At 38.1% G+C, this 20,662-nt stretch overlaps 1 protein-coding gene across 2 annotated transcripts in view; it reads right to left on the bottom strand.

Annotated features, from left to right (window-relative positions):
- GALNT2 (polypeptide N-acetylgalactosaminyltransferase 2) overlaps positions 1-20,662 on the bottom strand; it is a 263,261-nt gene that overhangs the window by 35,873 nt on the left and 206,726 nt on the right. For both annotated transcript variants that reach the window (XM_001369258.5, XM_056816138.1), the window contains exons 8-10: positions 17,417-17,504; positions 6,068-6,155; positions 5,103-5,206 (exon numbers count right to left, since the gene is read on the bottom strand). In XM_001369258.5, coding sequence (XP_001369295.1) covers positions 5,103-5,206; positions 6,068-6,155; positions 17,417-17,504 — 280 coding nt within the window. The remainder of the gene's footprint in view (positions 1-5,102; positions 5,207-6,067; positions 6,156-17,416; positions 17,505-20,662) is intronic.

Raw genomic sequence — 20,662 nt, 5'->3', positions numbered from 1 at the left:
TGCAGGGTCATACAGCTAGGAAATGTCTGAGGTCACATTTGAACCCAAGATCTCCAGGCTCTCTATCCACTGAGCCACCTAACTGCCCCTAGAAAGCTGAATTTTTAATTGCTAAGTGCAAGAAATAAAAAGTACAGGAAATAAGAAGATTAGATCAGAGGCATCAAACTTGCAGTCCACCTGTTGCCCAACACTCCTGAAGATGGCCAAGACCAGATTAAAATGTAATTGGGAAATATTTACCAAAATAAATATACACTAAAAAACAATAATGTTAATTTGTGGTTGTCCAAGTCAAAGTGGAGCAGGTAGGGAAGGAATAAAAAATTCAAACGCTTATATAAAAGGCACCCACATGAATGCATAAGCATAAATATGTATAAATAAGTGCTCTATTTGAGTTTGACACACTGGACTAGATGATTTTCTAAGGCCCTTTCCAACTCTAAATCTTATATTCCTGAAACTACATGTTTACCTCTATTAAATTTTGTCTTGTTAGATTTGGCCTGTTATTCCAATGGGCTGAGATTCTTTTGGATACCAATTCTGTTAGTCAGTACATTATCTATCATCCTCAACTTTGTGTCATTTCCGACTTAGATAAATATGCCTTCTGTCTCTTTATCCAAGTCACTGAGAAACACATTTGCAAAAAAAGGGCCCATAAAGGTTCTCTCTCTCTCTCTCTCTCTCTCTCTCTCTCTCTCTCTCTCTCTCTCTCTCTCCTCTCTCTCTCTCTCTCTCTCTCTCTCCCTCTCTCTCTCTCTCTCTCTCTCTCTCTCTCTCTCTCTCTCTCTCTCTCCTCTCTCTCTCCCTCTCTCTCTCTCTCTCTCTCTCTCTCTCTCTCTCTCTCTCTCTCTCTCTCTCTCTCTCTCTCCCTCTCTTTCTCTCTCTCTCTCTCTCCTCTCTCTCTCTCTCTCTCTCTCTCCCTCTCCCTCTCTCTCTCTCTCTCTCTCTCTCTCTCTCTCTCTCTCTCTCTCTCCCTCTCTCTCTCTCTCCTCTCTCTCTCTCTCTCTCTCTCTCTCTCTTTCTCCCTCTCTTTCTCTCTCTCTCTCTCTCTCTCTCTCTCTCTCTCTCTCTCTCCTCTTTCTCTCTCTCTCTCTCTCTCTCTCTCTCTCTCTCCCTCTCTCTCTCTCTCTCTCTCTCTCTCTCTCTCTCTCTCTCTCTCTCTCTCTCTCTCTCTCCTTCTTCCTCCTCTCCTCCCCCTGTTTCATCTCTCTCATTCACTTTCTCATTCTACAAACAAAAGTCAGTCCACTGGCTACAAATCCCCTCAGCTGTATTAACTCTGTCCAGCTAATATTTCTCCATCCCAGATTTATGAGAGCAGGTCAGGGACAATAAGAAGCAACTGGAAAACAAAGCAATATGCACTCCTCAAAATGAAAGACCTAATAATATTTAAAGTGTTCACGTGAAATGTAATTAGATGCAGAAGATAATTAAATAGCCATTTCACTCTAATGTTGTTTAATATTTGTTGAACACTAGGCTGCAATTCTGCTCTTTCATCCAGAAAAGGTTTTAACGTTAAAAAAATTTTTTTTGGCTGTGCCCTTCAGCTTCATTCCATCTGGAAAGGTTTACAGACTTCCTCATGGACTGCAGTATTGACACTAGATTGTCAACTCGAAGACGCCTGTTTCTTACAAACCACCCACATGCTCTTACTATTTGATAACTTTCCAACCTATTTACTTTCACCCCCAGTAAATGCTGGCTTGCCGCATATCAACATGAAAATAATCCAACTCAATAATAAAATAATTCATCCCCAGGCACCAAATGGGCTTTCATAAAGGAACAAACATATATGCATAAGTATAAATATGTTAGGTGCTCCAAAAACATTTGTTGATTAGTGAACCCTTTCTTGATAATTGCAAAAGTAAATTTCAGCTCAACACTAGTTCAAATTATAACACATTCTGAACTGGCTGAGTCTAAATTAATGAAGTTATATTACACATGAAAGTCATTTCAAAAGTTAAATAATTAAAGGATTATGGTACTACATAGCTTTAGTGATAGAAAGGCACTTAGGTCATTTAGCTCCCCTCCTTTTTTTTTTTTAAACAGATGAAAAAATAAACCCCAATTAGGTCAAGTGACTATTTTTTAACCATACAACCATACAAACATACAAACCATACAAACCATACAAAGTGGCATAGTCAGAATTTGTACTCAGCCCTTGTGACGCCAGATTTGATTGTATTCTCAGTATACTAGACTACACTATTAGTGATTTTAAAATTCTCTATAAAACTGCATTCATATATAATATCTACTTTAACTAATTAAAATCTCATTTGTCAAGAAGGACCCAATATTAAATATTAATTATGCAGTCTAGTTTAAATAAGAAAAAAGTTTAAGTTCTATTTATTCTCTTGTTCCAAGATTTTAGGAGGAGCTGGGTGGTAGGGCTGGGATCCTGAAGACTCATCCTCCTGATTTCAAATCTGGCCTCAGACACTTAACTAGTTGTGTGATCCTGGGCAAGTCACTTAATGTGATTTGCCTCCATTTCCTCATTTGTAAAATGAGCTAGAGAAAGAAATGGCAAAGCACTCCAGGACCTCTGCCAACAAAATCCCAAATGGGGTCACAAAGAGTTGGATATCTTTATAATAAAGATTTCCTTCATTTGAGGGGGAAAAGCAAAAAATAAAAAGGTTTAACAATCCAAGATATCTAGATTGTAGGGAAATTGGGGATCAGTTTATTTTTTCAATTTACCAAAAGGTACAACAGTTCAACATTAGAAAAAAATATTAATGGAAGTGCTGCTTAGTCTTGAGTGAAGAAGAGAATGAAAAATTTTAACTATAATTGGCTTGGGTATATATTAATGCACAGTCATCATGGAGACCTCATGGTTGACAATCCAATGGCTGTCTATCTATGCTATGTGTGGTTTCCAGCCAAAGTCCATAGCAATAGTGAGTGAAGAAGAGGGAGATGGCCTGGAGGTTATGTATTCTTTGGAAGATAGGACCTAATTCCATCATGGGGCAGCTAGATAGCTTAGTGAATTAAGAGCCAGGCCCCTGAGTTCAAATTTGACCTCAGGTACTTCCTAGCTGTGTGACTCTGGGCAAGCCACTTAAGCTCCATTTGTCTAGCCCTTACCACTCTTCTGCCTTGGAATTAACACACAGTATTGATTCTAAGGTGGAAAGGAAGGGTTTGAAAAGGAAAAAAAACAAAACAGGCAGGGCCCAATTCCATCAGAAAATTAAAAATAAGAAACTCCTATAGAGGTACTCAACTGATTCTAATAGTGAGAAGAGAAAGAAATTTCCCACAAATGAAATATTAGGGTATGGAATTTTAGGTTTCCTCCTTTCTACTGATCTTTTCCTAATACTCTTCTTTTGACATATGCTTCTATCTCACTCTCAAATCACCTTACTATAAAATTCTGTGATGTAACCCACTTTTATATAGTATTTTAAGTTTATAAAGTATTTTTCTCTATTATACCCATTTTACAGACGAAGTAACCTGAGAGAATTTAGGGGACTCATCCATAGTCACACAATCTGTAACAATCAGAACTGGGAATCTATGATCTATGATCCTAGCCCAGTAATTTTAAGAGCACAACACCACCAAAACAAGAGTAAATTAGGCAACTGTAAATGAATCTTTGTCTTCCACTCTGGCATTTGAGTGAAAGGTCTCCTTTCATTTTGGGGTAAATGTTCTCTCTGCATCATGTCACAAGATCCTAACTGGCAGAATCAAACTCGCTTTAGAAGAACTATTCAACATACTACACAGTGCTACACATCCCATCTATACTGTTGTTGACAGAAATTGCTACTCAAGGCGTTGCCTCATTTTCTAAAATACGATATTCTTGATTTTGTGTATATATTCACCATCACATGCTGACATGTGATCTCAAGAGGTCTTTCCACAAAAGTGGAGTGACTTGGAATTATTTCTAGAATCTTCATCCATTGTATCTGGTTCTAAAAAAAACCAGCTGTTTTTCTAAAAATGAGCCGAAATATCTTAAACTCGAACGATCAAGCTTTTTAAAATAATTTCTTGACATTTTTTCAATGCAGTCACTATGTTTTCATGAACAAATTTCTTCAGCACATATCAAAAGCAGCTGAAATGCTCCAAAAATTTTGCACAATGTCAGCAAAAGTTTCAAGTCATTGAAATGATTAAAATAGAAATGTCATGTTGGTTTCCTAAACTAAGGGGAAAGAGTCCATTTTGGTTTTGTGTTACAATAAAAAAAAAACTATTTAAAATAATCGTATCATCAGATTTCGTATCATCAGATTTCTCACTCTTTTCCAAATGTACCAGCAAAAGAATTACCCAGAGGCAAAAGATAATAAAAGAAAATTCAGTAGCCAAGCATAATTAGCTCAGAAGAAGTAAGTACTTGAAATTAATGGCTTCAAGCAAAAACAAAAACAAAAAAAAACCCAACCCTTTTTTCAGTTCTGTGTTGCACAGGCAGAAATTAAATTGCATTCAGGTAATAATTTACAAAGTCTAATTATTTAAAAAATTAATAAATATTCAGGAAAGGATTATACTCATTGACCTCAACTCTAGCTCATTTGATGACTGAGACTCCATTACATCCCAACAATCACTATCTTATTGTAGAGATGGGCAAGTGATCAATTTTTTTCCCCAGGTTTTGCTGAGCATTTTCCTCCCAGGAATGGTCTTTCATAAAAAAAAAGTAGAAAAAAAATCTTTGTTAAAAAAAAAAAGATAGGTTTGGAGAAAACCTACTTCTCCCCTGAACTTATATTTCATTCCAAGAATATACATCTTTTCTTCTGTAACTCATCCCCATCCAACTTGTGTCCCTAATTCACAGCCAGGCCAACATTAATAAGAACATGGATTTCTTTCATCAGAGCTTCATTTCCCACCGTCTAGACTATCATTCTCAGTTCTTTTTCAACATTTGTCTTAGGTGAGTCTCTGTTTGCCCTGAGTCCATTCCTATTAGAATTCTCCATGGACAAGAAGCAAAACATTCCCACACTCACATAAGTTAGAAATTGCTTTCTTTTAGAAGACGAGGCATTCAGAAGAAACGAGACACATACCTAGGTTTTCTCCTCCCCATACGTCCATCATCATATCGTATTTCCCGAGTTCTTCAAAGTAGAATTTATCCATCACAAACAACCCGCCAGCGATCATGGGAGTTCTAAGGAAGCAGAAATGGGGAGGGGAGGGAAAGGCGGAAGAGATCAGAGATCAAAGTCAGAAGTTTTCTCTCTTTCAGGGATGTCTGCAATACCTGAACTACAAATTGCCTTTCAAAATAAACTCCAGCCACTATTCCACACTCAGGATTCAAGCAGTTTCTGCTTGCTGCTTGGCTGCCATAGCAGGTTAACGATTCACTGCCCTGACATTATTCGGTCCTCTAGGGATGCTGAAAACCATGGGGTAAAACTGGCTGACCCTCTCAGGGCAAGTAATTTCTCTCTAAATCAGTCTCCTCATCTGTAAAATGGGAATCACAGTAGTTTGACATTTCCTCCTCAGCTGAGTTATTACCAGCAGGAAGTTGTTTTTCAACACCAATCTAATCTCCAAAGGCAAGCCAGAGGAGGCATCCTAACTCTAATTTCCTAAGACATGTGGGCAGGAGGTCACAAAATAAAAGAAGGTAAATGGTTCAAAAGCAAGTTACCTATTAAAACATCCAAGACATAACCTGCTGCCATGGAGAAGTCAAGCCTGGAAATGATCTAGACAGTACCATCTTCAAAAACAAGGTATCCCTTCTGCCATTGTGGTGCTTTGGGTATTTTTACATTAACACGAAGGAAAAAAGAAATCTGGCAAACAAAATTGGTGGCTATAGATAGGTCAGACATTTCCTAAAAATTTTAAAACATTTCATCAACTAATGGTAGAGATACCTACCCCCTGCAGGAGAAGATGAGGGATAGGGGGGCCAAATGTTGGGCCAAGGTCATAGAGCAACTTAGTGGTTGGAAATGGGATGAGAACCAGCTTGTTTTTAAACATCCTCGTTAAAGGAGGTAGAAGAACTTACTTTATGGGAGCAACTGGATTTCCTTGGCGTGCTCTCCTCTGCTCTGGGGTCATGTAATCCCATTTGAATACTAAATTCCAATCAAAACCTGTATGCAAAAGAAAAGCAAGAGAAGAAAAATGAGAAGTCAAAGAGAAATGTGTCCATCTGCCTCTTCCCCCCAACCCCTTATCTCCTACTAGTGAAACTTGGATAGGTCTGAAGAAAAGCCCAACAAACAAGGGTTCATTTTAAGCAGTATTCCCAATCTCTCTCTCTCTCTCCACCATCCTGAGCATCCAGCTTTGTGCATTCTTTGAGGACTCTCACCTTCATTTTACAGATGGGGAAACTGGGCTATGAGCAACTTGCCCTGGGTCACAGAGTTAGTGACTATGGAAGGTCAGATTCAAATCTACTGCTAAATGTCCTCTTAACTACCCTCTTTAAAAGACACCACCAAAAAAATAAAAAATAAAAATAAAAGACACTACCTATGTGAATTAGAGTAGATGAAATAAAAATAAAGGCATGTATGGTTAAAATATGAAGGCTTTTAGGAGAGAATAAAACTGAAAAAGAGACAAAAGGAGGACTAAGAAACTACTTGCAGGTTTGGAACTTGTTAGAGTTATATATATATTTAAACAGTGTAAACTCAAGTTAGGGAGGCTTATATTTCCAAGAGAATTGGGTGCCTTTGGAAATAAGCATATATTTCTATTGTTCCAGAGAGGATAGAGCACTGGGACTGGAGTCAGAAATTCTGATTCCCCTGCATTCAAATCCAGCCTCAGGCATTTCCTAATTATGGCACCATAGGAAAGTCTTTTAACTTCTGTCTGCCTCAGTTTCCTCCAAATTGGGACAACAGTACCCACTTTATAGGGCTGTTGTAAGGACCAACCAAATGAGAGAATATTTGTAAAGCACTCAGCACAATGTCTGACACACAGTAGGTGCTTAATAAATGTTTGGTGTTTTCCTTTCCCCTCTATCGACACACCTGTTGAAATTTTATCTTTCATTTCCAGGATAAAGTGTAGAAAAACATCTGTTCCTTAGATGCACAGAAGGTTCACACCACCTGTAGACCTTCTCCAGACCTGTCAAGTGATCTTTTGGCCAAAAATAGCTGAGAAACTCCCAATTCCTAGCTTCTACTAAGTTATTCCCATTTCTCGTCTCCTTTTTGGTCACAGTACATTAGCTACACTTAAGGGAGATTTCCCACTCCAGTATACTTTATATTCAGGGTTTTGCCTATACTGTTTGCTATGGTGTATTGAGATGGAAAGAGTAAAAAACAAAAAAGGCAGACTGGTGGCTTTGCCCACTGGGTTCTGAGGGTCTCCTGGGGGCTGGCCCACAAAGGGACTGTCTAGTGAGCTTATCATGCTACAAGGTCACAGGGGTACCTGCCTGAGTTATACAGAAAGCAGCCATTTGGCAGGTGGCAGGTGGCAACCCCAGGAAGGGGGTGATGCATAAAGGAGTACAAAAAAATCAGCTCTCCCTGTCACAACCACCAAGAAACTCCAGCTATTGCACCAAGAAACCCAGCATGTCAGTGGGTTCTGGCTCATCTGATCCAGACCCATTTGTTACCTGCCTAGGGCGGAAAACCTGCCATATTGTACACAAGACATTTACCATGTGAAAAATTAATGTAAATCAGAAAATCAGCCTTGAGACTGTAGCTTATTCACAGAAAACACGACTGGCCAGTGAAACTTGTTTACTGACTTCCCTTTTTCTAAATTTGATTTCTAAATCCAGTAGCAAGGATGGGACTCCAAGCACTGAATTTTCTTTGAATCTACTTTCTTTGATTTTTACCCCTAAAGTGATTCCCTCAAAATCTTTTGTCCATTTGGCTTTCTCTAATTGGACAAATAACTGAAAACAGTTTTAATGGGTAGTTTCAGAAATCTGTGGCAGAAGAATTCTCATTGCAGTGATGTGTACTGTTAAAAAAAACAAACAGAAAATTTTGAACATATAAAGAAAAATCTCAAATATGTGGGAAAAGTTGGTGAATGAGTTGTTCAGGATAGCAAAAGGCTTGCTCTTTAAGACATCAAAAATATCTTTTATATGGATTATTTGGGACCTAAAGAACTACTAAATGCTCCCTTCTTAAAACAGGCAGCTGGGTGTTTTAATGGATAAAGAGTCAGATCTAGAGTCTAGAGAACCTAGTTCAAATTCTAAATTGAGATTCTTAGAAGCTGTGTGACAGGACAAGTCATCAAACTTCTCAGTCTCATTATTCTCATCTGCAAAATAGGCATAATACCTCAGAGGGTTGTTGTAAGAGTCAAGTGAGAAGATGCTCATAATAAATTGTTTAATAAATTTTACCTTCCTATATAAATGTTCAATATTATTATTGTTGTTGTTGTTGTTATTGAAGGGCCTGAGACTGGATTTGTGATTTCACTAGCCTGGGGAACTTCTAGGTGAGGAAAACCCTTCTACCAATGTATGCCAGCACCTTCTCTGATTATCTTAGACAGTTGCCTAGAGCACTGATAGGTTAAGTGGTCCAGGGTCTCAAAGCCAGTGTATCAGAGTCAAGACTTGCACTCAGGTCTCCCAGTCCCTGAGGCTGGATCTCTTGTGTTTCATTAAATTCTGAACACATTTAATTTTCTCTTAATGACTCAGGGTTATTGTTAATTAATGATGCTAATTATCATACTGTACATAGATTGAGATCCTCAGAGTCTACTGGAGTGTGCAGGGCTCTTTGCCCTCCTGATCCCAGCCTGAGGGAACTTTTTGAACTGTCCTGTCAGAGACTAAGAGCTGGAAAATGTCTTTCCTTTTGTCGGGATATTCCCAATCCTTTCTCACAGTGGTCAGCGTGTCTGATTGGGCAATTCTCTTCTCTTTTAATCCACTGCGGGTTTCAACAGTCAAGTATGTAAGCTGGTTAGACTCTTGTTTAAAGAGGCTCTGAATGATGACCTCAGAGGCTTCCATTGATCAATAACCATCACTCATTTACTAAGTACTTACTATGTGCTGGGCATTATCCTGGGCACTAGGGACGTGATGACAAAAATGTAACAGTTCTTTCTCTCAAAGAGCTCCCAGTCTGGGCTGGATTTATATATATAATACATACATACATACATATATATCATATCATATATATCTTAAAGCATATATATTTTAAATATATTGTTATTTTTAGTTATTTTATTATTATATATTATATCTATTTTAAATATATATGCTCTAAGATATATATGATACAAAATATATTATATATATTTATATAGTCATAGATATGTACATTTATTTATTTTATATAAATATGTAGTACAGATAAATAATATATTAAATAAAATAAATGTATATAAATATATTTTAAAAATAAATACTATACATAATTGGTTTATTGTATATTATAGAAATATATTTATTATTTAAGTTATATAAATGTATGTCTATTGTGTATTGTATAAATATATTTATTATGTTATATAAATTATATTTATATATGTTATGTATTTATATATACACATTTCTATATATATGAATAGATACGTAAAAAAATAAATTAACATGACTATATGAACATGGGTGAGTCATTAACCTCAATTGCCTACCCCTAAACACTCTTCTGTCTTAAAATCAATACTGATTCTAAGATAGAAGATAAAGGTTTGTTTGTTTGTTTTTAAATAGATTCAAGGGTAGCTCAGTGGATTGAGAGCCAGACCTAGAGATGGGCAGTCCTAGGTTCAAATCTGGCCTCAGACACTTACCAACTGTGTGACCATGGGCAAGTCACTTAATCCCCATTTTGCCTAGTCCTTACCACTCTTCTGCCTTGGAACCATCCAAGATGAAAGGTAAAGTTTTAAAAAAAAATTAAAATAAAAAATAGATTAAAAATGATTTTAGGGGGAACTATTAACTCAGAAGATCAGGAAGAGCTTCAAGGAAATTTATAGGGGTTCCTAACCTGGGATCTTTGAAAAAATATGTATTTTGATAACTCGATATAATTGGTTTCTTTTCTAATCCTATATATTTTATTTTATGAATCTTAAAAACATTATTCTGAGATGAGGTCTATAAGGTTTCCTGGACGGCTGCAAGAGTCCATCACACAAAAAGGGTGCAGAAACTCTAAAGAAAGTGATGGCAGCTGAACTTTGGGAAGGGGATGAATTCTAAGAGGGAAAGGTGAGGGGGGAATAGATTTCAGGGTGAAGAATAGCTAATAGAAAGCTGTGGAGACAGAAGACGGAGAGCCACGTGGGAGGAAAGATAAGTAAGTTTGGTTTGAGTGTAGAGTGGGTGAACAAGAGCAAGACTGGCACCTTCACAGGTTTTAAATGTAAAACAGAGTTTATATTGGTTTGTAGAGGTCATGGGGAGTGAGTGGAGTTTATTGAGTCAGGGAGTGAATGGAGTCAAGATTTGACCTTTAGGAAAATCACTTTTAGCATCTGTGTGTCCTATGACTATGTGGTGTAGTGGATAGAGAGTTTGGCCTGGAGTTTGTGAAGACTTGAGTTCCAATGTGGCATCAAACACTTCCTAGCTGTATGACCTTGTGCAAGTCACTTCACCCTATTTGCCTCAGTTTCCTCATCTGTAAAATAAGCCAGAGAAGGAAATGGCAAACCACTCTAGTATCTCTGCCAAGATAACCCCCAATGGAGTCATGAAGAGTTGGTTATCATTAAAAACAACTGAACAACAAGTAATATCACTTGGAATAGAAAGAGGAAGGCAAATTGAGGCAGAAGGCGGTTGCCATTCATTCTATAAGTGAAATACATGATATCGCACATATATAGGCAGTGAAACCTGTTTTGGCTATTCTGAAACATCTCCTTCCTAGTCCTCTATTGTATTTTGGGTGGGCAAGATTCTGCTATAACAAATTCCTCAAAGGTGAGGTATTAGTATTCTAAAGAGGAACCCCATTCCTGCATGGCTCATTATAGACTCTGCCACGCCATAGGTTCCATCATATTCTCTGAGACATAACTACATGTGGTACAGTCTAGACATAACCTGATTAGACCGTGAGTCCTCCACCTGAAAACCAGTGATGTGAAAGAAGGTCCTCTGTACCACAGAATGGTGGTTATTTTAGAAACAATTCAAATACTCTGAATAAAGAGCACAGGATTCCTTCCCTAAAAAATTAATTAAAAAAAAAAACCACCCCAGCATCTCTCTTTCATAATTCTAGAGGGAGAAAAATATCCAAGCCTTTACAGAACGGACCAAAGTGCTGTAATCCATAGGAGGTTGTTTTAATAAGCACTACGGGCCTGGGATCCTAGAGTCCCACCCATCCTGTGAAAGAGAAGCACCAGATGTTAGAACAGAAACTCTCCAAGTGTGGTCTGGGGGAGGTTCCTGCAAAATTCCACAGGTGGTCCATGGACTGTTGTCTCCTGATATGCATGTTTCTAATATGAAAATTCTGTATTTTAGCTTCTGGAAGCAATGAATTACTTAAGATATTTAAGAGAAAAATAACCAGACATCATTTCACTGGAATATGATCAAGGAAAAACAAAAACAAAAGAACAGAGGTTTTTGTCCTCTGTCTACTATTACACATAGATGGGGGAAAAAAGGCTCCAACATGACATGATCCGATGGGAAAAGGGTCCCTTGATCAAAATTATCTGCCCTGTAATACACCTAAAATGATTACCATTATCTTCGCAAGGACCTTGTATATTTTAATTGGTTTCAGGTATCATGCTGCTTTGAGTTACGGTACTATGTATGCTCTGATTCAGCATGTTAACAAGCTAATATATTAGCATGGATTGATCTATCTGATTAACTCGGTATCATTTAGCAGAGAACATCCTCCTAAGGGGTAGGGGGACGGGAGAGGTAGGTTCTGATAGACAGGAAGCAAAGGTCTGCAGCAGGAATGCTATCACAGCGTACTTCAGTCGGGGTTGGGGACACAGCCAGGCAGCAGCCCTGAGATAACGGGGCACAGATGGGATGGAGAAAGGAACAGAGAGGAGATGGGATGAGATGCTGAAGGACAAACCTTGGCTCCTTCACAACTTTCTACAAGGGCAGTCAAGGGAAGGTCCTGAATGCTGGGTAGCATTACTGGCAGCAGAGGGAGGAGGGAGAAGAAAAATGGGGGGTTGGATGGGTGAAGGGGGTCTGTAGACCCTAAATGGTCAGCATGAGAGAAGCCTGATGTCTTCTCCTTCTTTTTGCTTCCCAAGGAGAGGCTGGGTAGCAGCAGAGGCAATTGCTATGAGAATAATGTGAGAAAACTCATTCTATTCTGTGTTATTAAAATAGTCACCTAACAACCATTGACCAAATGTTTCCTATGTCCTAGGCACTGTGCTAAGTTTTGGGGTACAAATAGTGGCCCCCAAAAGCCCCTTGTCTCAATGGGAGACATGTAGATAACTGGGCATGTTAATAAACTATATTCAGAGTCAATTAAGGTAATTTGGAAGAGGAAGGCATAAAATAAATTTAAAAACAAATCTGAGTACTTTTTTATAAAACTGAAACATCTTCCATTTCTGCCAGGATGCTGTCTCTGAAAGCTAACCACAACAACAACAAAACCCACTCCAAAATCAATCATTTCCCCTTTTTTTTGGCACTGGAGTATTGACCTTAGCATTTTAGCAATGGAAACATTCTAAAACTGAATCCTTTCTTAAAAGAGGAAAAGGGACAGCTAGGTAGCACAAGTGGATAGTCAAGAAGACCTGGGTTCAAATCTGCCCTCAGACACTTCTAGTTGTGTGACCCTGGATAAGTTACTTAACCCTATTTGCCTAGCCCTTGTTGCTCTTTTGCCTTGGAACCAATACTTAGCTATCTAAAACAGAAGGTAAGAGTTTAAATATATATATATATATATATATATATATATATAACAGAAGGAAAACCAGAAGGAAATACTACAGATAGACAAGATAGCTTTGAAAGTAGCATTTTTTGGAGTCAGGAGGACCTGGGTTTGAATTTGGTCTCAGATACATCCTAGGTATGTGACCCTAGGCAAGTCATTTAACCCCGATTGCTAGCCTTTATACTCCTCTGTCCTAGAACTGATACAGGGGTTAAAAAAAATAGCATTGTTGAAGCTATTTCGTTGTCAATCATCTGCCCTTTCTCTTGAAAGTGTCTTCTTATCAACTGGCTATTTACTCTTTCCTTCAAACATGCCCAAGTTTCCCTCCTCCTTAAAAGCCTTCACTAGACCCTAGAATGCCTTCAAGAGAGTTCCTAGGGAGCAGCTGGGTAGTCCAGTGGATGGAGAGCCAGGCCTAGAGACGGGAGGTCCTAGGTTCAAATCTGGCCTCAGACACTTCCCAGCTGTGTGACCCTGGGCAAGTCACTTGACCCCCATTGCCTAGCCCTTACCACTCTTCTTCCTTGGAGCCAATACACAGTACTGACTCAAAGAGGGAAGGTAAGGGTTTAAAAACCAATTTTTTTAAAAAGAGAGATCCTAAATTTCTCCTCTCCTTCTTAGCCAAGATCCTTAAAAAGTTGTTTACAAACTGTTTCCACTTCTCTCACTCACTCTTCAACCCTTTGAAATCTGGCACCAGCCCTCATCTTTCAGTGAAAACTGTTTTATGATTTATTAACAGCCAAACCTGATGTTTTTTGAATAGGATCCTTCTCAATCCAGTGCATTTGGTACCAGTGACCACATTCTCCTCCTACATCTTTTCTCCTCTATGAAATTTTATTCTTCCTTGTTTCCACCCATCTGATTGCTACTTCTCTATCCCTTTTGTTGGCTGATCATCTATATCCCTCTTCCTGACTGTGGGTGTACCCCAAGATTCTGCCCTGAGTCTCTTTCAGGAACTTCTTTGATGCCAAAGGGGTTAACCATCATTTCTGTGCAAGTTAATTCACAGATCTATATATCCACCTCAAGTATCTCCAATGAGCTTTTAAGTCCCACACTACTAATTGCCTAATGGACATTTCAATTTGTTATATCCCAGAGAAATCTAAAATATCTTAAAACAGCACTGATTCTCTTTTTGCCTTGGAACCAACACTTAGTATCAGTTCTAAAAAAGAAGGTAAGGGTTTAAAAATAATATTAAAAAAAGAGGACAAAAGGAAATTTTATGGAAATTACTGAAATTTCTCCCCTAGGCCCTCCTATCTTCCAAACTTTGCTATTTCTGTTGAAAGTATAACTATCCTTCCAGTGTCTCGGGTTCGTAATCTCAGCATTATTCACTCTTCTTCATCTCATGTATTCAATTGTCAAATCTTGCTATTTCTACCTTCACAAAATTTCACATTTGATCCCTTCTTTCCTCCTACTTAGCTACCACATTAGTTTAGGCCCTCATCATCTCCCACCTAGATTATTGCAACAGCCTTCTACTCGGTCTCCCTGTCTCAAGTATCTCATCACTCTAGTCCATCCTACACATTGTTGACAAAGTAATTTTCTTTAAATGCAAATTGAACCAAGACTCCCTTATTCAATCAACTCCAGCGACTTCATAAGCCTCTAGAATCATATATAAAACTCCTCTGTTTAGCTTTTAAATCCAACAACTTATTTTTTCAGCTTCAATGAACATGATCCCCTCTCTTATACTTGTCATTAAGTCATTTTTAAGTGGCTTTTGACTCTTCATGACTCCATTCGGGGTTTTCTTTGGAATGATAGTTAAGTGGTTCACCATTTACTTTTCCAACTCATTTTAAAAATGAGGAAACTGAGGTAAACAGGGTGAAGTGATTTACCCAGTCACACAGTTAAGAAAAGTCTAAGATAAAATTTGAACCCAGGTCTCTCAATCCACTGAGCTATCTAGCTGCCCCCTGTTATATACTTTGAAAGAAAAGCAAGATGTACTTAAGAGTGATCTGTAATTTCATGAATAATCCTCTTTTTATCTGTTCCAATTTCTATATGGCATGGAATTCTTTCCCTTTTCACTTCCACCTTCTGGCTTCCTTCAAGTTCACCTTCAATATCACCCTTTACAAGAAGTCTATGTTTTGTTTTGTTTTGTTTCCTTTCCTTCCTTCCTTCCTTCCTTCCTTCCTTCCTTCCTTCCTTCCTTCCTTCCTTCCTTCCTTCCTTCCTTCCTTCCTTCCTTCATGCCTTTCTTTCTTCCATCATCCATCCATCCATCTATCCCATCTGTCTGCCTATATCTATATCTACCATATATGTGTGTATATATGTATATATACTCACACGTATATAATCTGTGCCTATCTCTATATGTATGTCTTATACAAGGTTATCTCCCATTAGATGGTGATTTCCTTGAAAGCAAGGACAATTTTTGCCTTCTTTTTAAAATTCCCAGTGTTTAGCACAGTGTTTGGTATATTGTGGATGTTGAATAAATGTTGTTGGCTTGTGTTGAGTTTTTTTTTTTTTATTTGTTAAGTTCATTTTTTTGTTAAGTTCATTGTATTAAGTTCAAAATTTTTAAAGCCCACCCCCCCCCCCCCCCCGCCAAATCCCCTCTCTTTTTCCTGGATTTTCTTGACTCTTGATCTCCTAGCTCTCTTCTTGCCTGCTTGGAATCACCTTTGCTAGATATTTATCCATGAGGCAAGGTGGTACAGTGAAAAGAGCACTGTTTCTGGAATCAGAAGATGTGAGTTCAAATGCTGCTTCACTTACTACCTCTAATTTACACAAATCATTTAACCAGCCCAGGCTTAATGACCTCCCATGTAAAATTGAGCTTGGATTAAATGGCCTCAGAGGTTTTCCAGCTCTCAAATTATTTAATGTACCATCTCCTAACTATGAGCATCCAACACAGCTTTCTCTTGGGCCTTCTTTTCCCTCTTTCTGCTTTCTGGCTCTAAATCTATGATCTTATGATCTTTTCTTGGTGATCTCATCAGCTCGTCTGGGTTCAATTATGATCTCTAAGGGAGATGACTGCCAGCCCTAGCTTCTCTCCTGAACTCCATTCCCACATCACCAAATACATACTAGACATGTACAAGAAGGTAGGACATTCTGTTGAGACAATTGAATTAAAACGGGCATGTCCAAAATCCATGGTCACCAAAACCCACCCTCTTCCCCAACTTCCCTATTTCTGTTGAGGCTCTCACTATCCTTCTGGACACTAAGGTTTACAACCTTAGAATGACCCTGGATTCTTCCCTTTCCCCTCCTCCTCTGAGAGCCACTCAAGTGCCAAGTTTTCTTGGAGATAATCATTCTACCTCCATATATCCATCATGGGTCCCGTTCTTTCTACTCTCATTGCTCCCATCCTAGGGTAGGCTTTCATCACCTCTCACCTGGATATCTACAATAACCTGTTAATTGGTCTCCCAGTCTCAAAACTCCCTTCTCTCCGATCCATCCTCCACATACTGATAAATTGATAATTCCTAACGAAGCTGTCTGATCCGACTGTGCCATTTCCCCCGTTCAAGAAACCTCAGAGGCTCCCTGTTGTTTCTAGAATAAAATAAAAATTACTCTGGTTGAAACTTAAGTCCTTTAGCTCCAACATATTTTTCAGGCTGATTTCACATTATTCCCCATCATGCATTATATGTTCAAGCCAAGGTGCGCCATTGGCAATTCCATCTATATGACATACCATCTGTTGTCACCATGAATTTGAACACACTATTCTTTATGCTGGTAATACACTCTTTTAAAAAAAAATCTTTTATTTTATAAGTTAATGTATTTAATTAATTAATTTGGAATGCTTTTCCATGGTTACATGATTCATTTTCTTTCCCTCCCCTCCCCCCAACCCCCTCCCATAGTCAATGAGCAATTCCACTGGGTTTTACATGTGTGATCAAGACCTATTTGGTTGACTCACCTCTTCCTATCTACTGTAATCCCTTTCAAAATGGATCCCAAGTGCTGCCTTATGCAAGAGGCCTTCCCTTGATGTTCTCTCTCACATCCCTCCACCCAAATTATTTTGTATTTATCGTATGTTGATTTATCATTGTGAGCTGGCATCTTTACCTTCTACAGAATGTAAGCTTTCTGGAGGCAAAGATTTTTTTTTTCTTTATGTTTCCAATGCCAGGTACACAGCAGATTCTAAAGAAGTAATTACTATTGGGGCAGCTAGGTGGCTCAGTGGACTGAGAACCAGGCTTACAGATAGGAGGTCTTGGATTCAAATCTGAACTCAGACATTTTCTAGCAAGTCACAACTCTCAGTTCCTAGCCCTTGCTGCTCTTCTGCCTTAGAATCAATACATAGTATTAATTCTAAGTTGGAAGGTGAGGGTTAAAAAAAAATTACTGAATGAATTACAACAGTGGATGGAATTAAATCAACAAAGACAAAAATGGATTCAGATTGAACATTACTTCTTATTATAGAAACATACCGCCTTTTAAATCAGCTGAAGCCCCCACGTACTGAAAGTTATCCATATTAATGACATCAATGATAGGTGACACAACCCGGGTCTTGTCCTAAAATAAATAATGAATTTTGGAGAAAAAAAACGCAAGTAAATTAATTATTTAAAACAAAACATAGAGAACAGCATAATCAATGTTACACAGAAACAAGGAAAATCAATGAATTTATTATCTGTCAAGCTTATTTGGTGTATATACATCAAGTGTCTTTTCCGTGTCTCCCTCAGACTTCTGTTATTCATGGTAACCTAATACCATACTGATAGTAATTAAGAAGAATGAATAGGTATGGAAAATTCTTTTAAAAAAAAATCTCTCCTGGATGATTCAGATCACCTGCCTGAAGGCAGAGGGCTGGACGAGGTGATCTTTCTAGATACTTTTCTTGGTGTCATGAATTAATGGAGCTTTCCAAAATGTCTAAATTATCATCACAGAGTAGATTTCATTTTGACAGAACCTGGGTTCAACCTGAATTAATTCAATTCAACAATGTGTTAGCTGATGTGAAACAGAAGCAGGGACACCACTCCTCGGTCCTACCATCTGATATGGATACACAGGCAGTACAGAGATGCAGCCATGCAAAGAATAAACTTCCATGGGCACATCTGTGATGTGAAAAGTGATAAAAGTGGCAGTGACTGAAAATGAACCAAGCAGCCTATCTTCCTGTGATTTTATGAAAATATTTTCTTAGACAGCTGTTTCACATACTACTGCTGTCACTTTCTTGATAAGAGTTCATAATGACTTTTAATTGCTGACCTTTCCAAATTTGGATGTTGAACTGACAATGATTGCAAACATGAAACAGTAAGACTCTGCTTAGCTTGGATGGACAGCAAAAAGTTAATTTTCTCTCTAGAAAAAATAATTGAAGAACTGATTTATTAGTCAGAAGGATGTTGAAGGACTTGGTCAAACAAATTAATAAGGAATGCTTAGAGATACTGAGGTGGGACCAAGTAAGGACTCAATAGTGTGGCAAATGGGGCCAGGATTCTTCAGAATTGTCTGAAAGTTAGACATTTCCAAGAGGAAAATTAAGTCATGCGGAAGTTAGGGAGGTAGAAAGAGGAAAGGAATCATAGAATTATGGGATGAAAAAGTAAGAAAGAATTAAAGTTCTATAGGAATATCATTACCACCTTTCTCTCTCTCTCTCTCTCTCTCTCTCTCTCTCTCTCTCTCTCTCTCTCTCTCTCTCTCTCACATATATATATGTATATATATATATATATATATATATATATATATACACACACAAACACACACACATTAAATATAAAGATAAAAACACAAATCATTAGCTGGAATTCTGAAAATACTAAACTAAATTGAGAATCAACTTTAAAGTCAATTTTTAGCATTTATAGGCTTAGAGGGCTTTTGGTGGTAAAAATTTGCAAAGACTGATCAATGTTCTATCTAGCTTTGGCTCTTCTCTGAGACCATAGCAACATACTTGATTGTTCTTCAACATAAAAGGCTGAGGGGAGGTATTATAGGCAGCCCTCTAGAGTCCAACACACAGAGAGACAGAAAAGAGGCATTTTCTAAAATTAACTTTATTGATTGCATTTTTTTTAAAATGCCAAAAACTTCTGCAATCCACCACACACAAATATTTGTTTTGTGATCTCAGGTCACATGTTTTACAGCAAATACTAAAACTATCAAATGGAAAGCATACACAGAGAGGGTACAGAAGGGATAATTTGAGTGGGCATGATTTCTAAACTTTCTTTAGGGCACTTAAAATACCTTGCCTTCACTCTCCTCATAGTCTATCCATCTTGCCTGGTCTTCTGAGCAGAAAGTAACCAGAACAAGTTATAGTCCCCAAGACTATTTCAAAAAAAGAATGAGCCCACTCTCTCTTCTAAGAAGCAAAGTTGAGTTATGAGGCCATGAAGGCATTAGCCATTGCTAAGAGCCCTCAAGAGAGTCCTCTACTTTTTTCTCCCATGTGGAGGCTGCCTGGGTAGCCAACAAATTAAAAAGAAAGAGAAGCAGGACTTCTTGGCTGGCTGGTGACACTGACTGGCCATTAGGTCATGGCTGCCAAGCTGATTGTTCTTAAAAGGAGGAGAGAATGAGAGAACCTGCAGCGACCTCTCTACGGAGAAGCAGAGTTTTGGTGTTGGGATGAGGCTTTTCCTCTATGTGTGTGTGCTTGCTTATGTTTTCTCTGCTTCTATGTACCCTCGGAGACACCTGGTATGTCAGGCTTCTGGGTGAGCTGCCGGAGTTTTTAGGCAAAGGACACCTGAGGATCTGAGGGATGATGTATCTCAAGAGTGAGAAACAGCATCTGGCACATGTGTGCCAGCATCACAGGATGCAGACTCCCCAGGCCTAGGCTGGTCTGAATTCCCAAGACAGAGGGGACAGAATACTGATGGCTGGAGCAGACAAAATATTTTTCCTGTGGTCTCTGATGATCTATTTGGGACTTGTGTTTATTGAGCAACCATTTATCTAAGTCATATGACCTTCCCCAGGAAACTAATTGTAACTCAAAGAAAAGATTCCCCTAGAGCAATGCTAGCAATGATGATGATAGGAGTACTAATAATAACTAGTATCTATAGAGTACTTTATGGTGTGCAAAATGTCTTACAAATATTGTCTCATTTTATCTTCAAAATCATTCTTAAGTCTTATTAGGCAGTTAGATGATGCAGTGGATAGGCAGGAAAAATACCTTAACCTCTCTTAGACTCAGTTTCCTTATCTGAAAAACAGAGATAATAAAAATAGCACTTATCTCCTAGGATTACTATAAATATAAAATGAGATTATATTTTAAAGTGCTTTGCAAATATTAAAGTATTACATAAATGCTACTATTATCACTATCCCATTTTTTGGATTAGGAAATTGTGGGAAATAGAGGCTAAATACTTGCCACAGGTCATACATTTAGTAAGTGTTTAACGCAGGATTTGAACTTAGATCTTCCTAACTCTGGTTTAGAAATTTGCCTACTAATGTCCCTTTATGACTAGCATCTCAATAGCATATGGTCATTTCTTTTGAAACTTAGATAAAAAAACACAAGATAAGCATCAAGAGAAGTTCCCTGGTGTTAGAAGCCAAAAAGAAAATCAATAATCAGAATAGTTTGCTTTTAATGCTAGAGTTGTCCTCCAAGTGTCTTTCTGAGATTTGCCAAGTTGGAAAGGGCTTCATGGTCTAGTTCC

This window comes from Monodelphis domestica, chromosome 2 (assembly GCF_027887165.1).
Source record: "Monodelphis domestica isolate mMonDom1 chromosome 2, mMonDom1.pri, whole genome shotgun sequence".
In the NCBI taxonomy this organism is placed as follows: Eukaryota; Metazoa; Chordata; class Mammalia; order Didelphimorphia; family Didelphidae; genus Monodelphis; species Monodelphis domestica.
The sequence above is the reverse complement of the archived record's forward strand: the minus strand, read 5'-3'. Positions and strand labels throughout refer to the sequence as shown.